A 1,887-nucleotide genomic window follows, 5' to 3' on the forward strand; every position below is an offset into this window, starting at 1 on the left:
TGCCAGGACGGACTCTTCCGGCTGTAAGAGGTCATCCCAAGTTGGTGAAGTCTCACCAACAGCGCGGAGACCCGACACCAGACGATACAGTACCTAACAGCACATACGTTCCTCAACTGAGGAACTGAGAATTTTACTATTTACGAATAAGGGTAGAGATGTACAGAATCCTATAACAATTTCCCAACATTTTCTCATAATTTTTGCCAAAAAAATGTAGTTGACCATGTGCATATTTTCCCACACCAGCAGCTAATCACAGACCCTCTTATCCTCTTACTGCAACTACCTTAGGTGGATCCTCCATTTTAGAAGGCCTCTTGCTCGGCTTCACTCGCCACAATGCTAGTCTACACGGTAGCCTAGTTCGAGCAAATCCATGCAACCACGACGCTGATTGAATCACGATAGCCACACATTCCAGAACCTACCACCCCACATCAGCAAAGCCCCAGCACCCAAAACCGCACCTGCCGACTACTCCGCGGGCATCGGTCAAAGATCGTCAGCATAAACTCCCACGCGCCGTCCACCTCAGCATCATCGATCTCGTCGAGAATCTACCAAAACCAGCACGACCGAATATTCAACAAAAACTACACATTTTTAATCTCAAATTCAGCGAGTGAAAATAACAAGGAGAAATGAAATTTGATTCTCGTGAAAGGAGTTTTCCACAGAATGAAAGTTCAAATTCGAAATAAAAGGTATATTACCACCGACTCTCTGGCAGCGTCCAGGATCCCAACTCGTAAGCGTTTCCATAACGACTGTCCTTCATTTTCGAAAGTTCGCTCATCCCAGCTCTCAGCGGCTAATACCATCGGCAGGCATTCTCTCAATCGCCGTGCTCTTTCTATCATAACAAACAGCTACAGATGGTGCCCACTGACGCTACTGTACACAATACACTCTAGTAGTAGTGAGAAGCAGTGGTGACAGGCCTACACAATGTCTGTGGTAGTCGTCACCACCAATGCACGAACCACTCTTCAGTGAGAGCATAACACCGTCCATAAATTGTCCAACATAATTCCTCATCGGCCGCCCTGGGAACTTGAACCCGCTGCTTCTCCCGAAGCCGGTTCCAGATGGGAGAAATCCACTCGACGCCACAACACGATTTTCCCCAGCGAGTCGGCGCTGGCCAGAAGTGAATCCTGAGAGCAACGGTATGTCTGTTGGATCGCAACGAAAAATCGTATCCTCTCATTTCACCTGTTGATTAGTTGCTACTGCCACCACAGGGACAGTGTGATGGTGCAGAATACTCATACGATAGTTGCCAGTCTTTGCCAAGGAGTATATATAAACCCCTTTATCTTCGGAACCCGATATACAATACCCCATTTCACTAGGCGAATAGCAGCTCTTTATCGGCAGCAACGAATGCGCCACCCGCAGACGGTGACGCACAGTCAGATTAGTGAGGACCCCAGGGGGCGGACCTACACCAACATCATCACTACTACTACTACCCCACAACCCATGCCCCTACCATAGGTGCAATCAATGATGTTGATGTTGGAGTCACTCGTATTGACCAACAGCATAGGGGCATTTCCGTGTGCCCCCGAGACGAAGGTTATACACGTTATCCCAGCCCTTGAGAGTTGGAACTTGAACTTAAACTTCAAATTCGCACTACACAAAAACGGACGAATAACAACCACGATTGACGCAGTCATACATCCTCGAATGTATATATGATAATAAATGTCCATCTACACTCCTGCGATTTCTGTGTACTTTTTTAAATCCGAAAAAAGCATCACAACAGTAATTGGCATATGTTCGCTCTCCTCAACTGTGCTCAAGAGTTTCCTCCGCTATCGTAGGAGCTTATATACGAAGTCGCATACAAGTGATCAGAAATGAATAAAAATT

At 46.6% G+C, this 1,887-nt stretch overlaps 1 protein-coding gene across 1 annotated transcript; it reads right to left on the reverse strand.

The window, feature by feature from the left end:
- Nucleotides 1–1,218: 1,218 nt before the first annotated feature.
- Nucleotides 1,219–1,644, reverse strand: Pmar_PMAR004622 (hypothetical protein; the record flags this gene model as incomplete). The annotated part of the gene is made up of 2 exons (XM_002781250.1): nt 1,219–1,448; nt 1,499–1,644. Coding segments are annotated over 2 exons (376 nt in total), but the record flags the coding sequence as incomplete, so codon positions are not given.
- Between the last annotated feature and the right edge of the window lie 243 nt (nt 1,645–1,887).

Source organism: Perkinsus marinus, assembly GCF_000006405.1.
Source record: "Perkinsus marinus ATCC 50983 genomic scaffold scf_1104296943142, whole genome shotgun sequence".
Taxonomy (NCBI): domain Eukaryota; phylum Perkinsozoa; order Perkinsida; family Perkinsidae; genus Perkinsus; species Perkinsus marinus.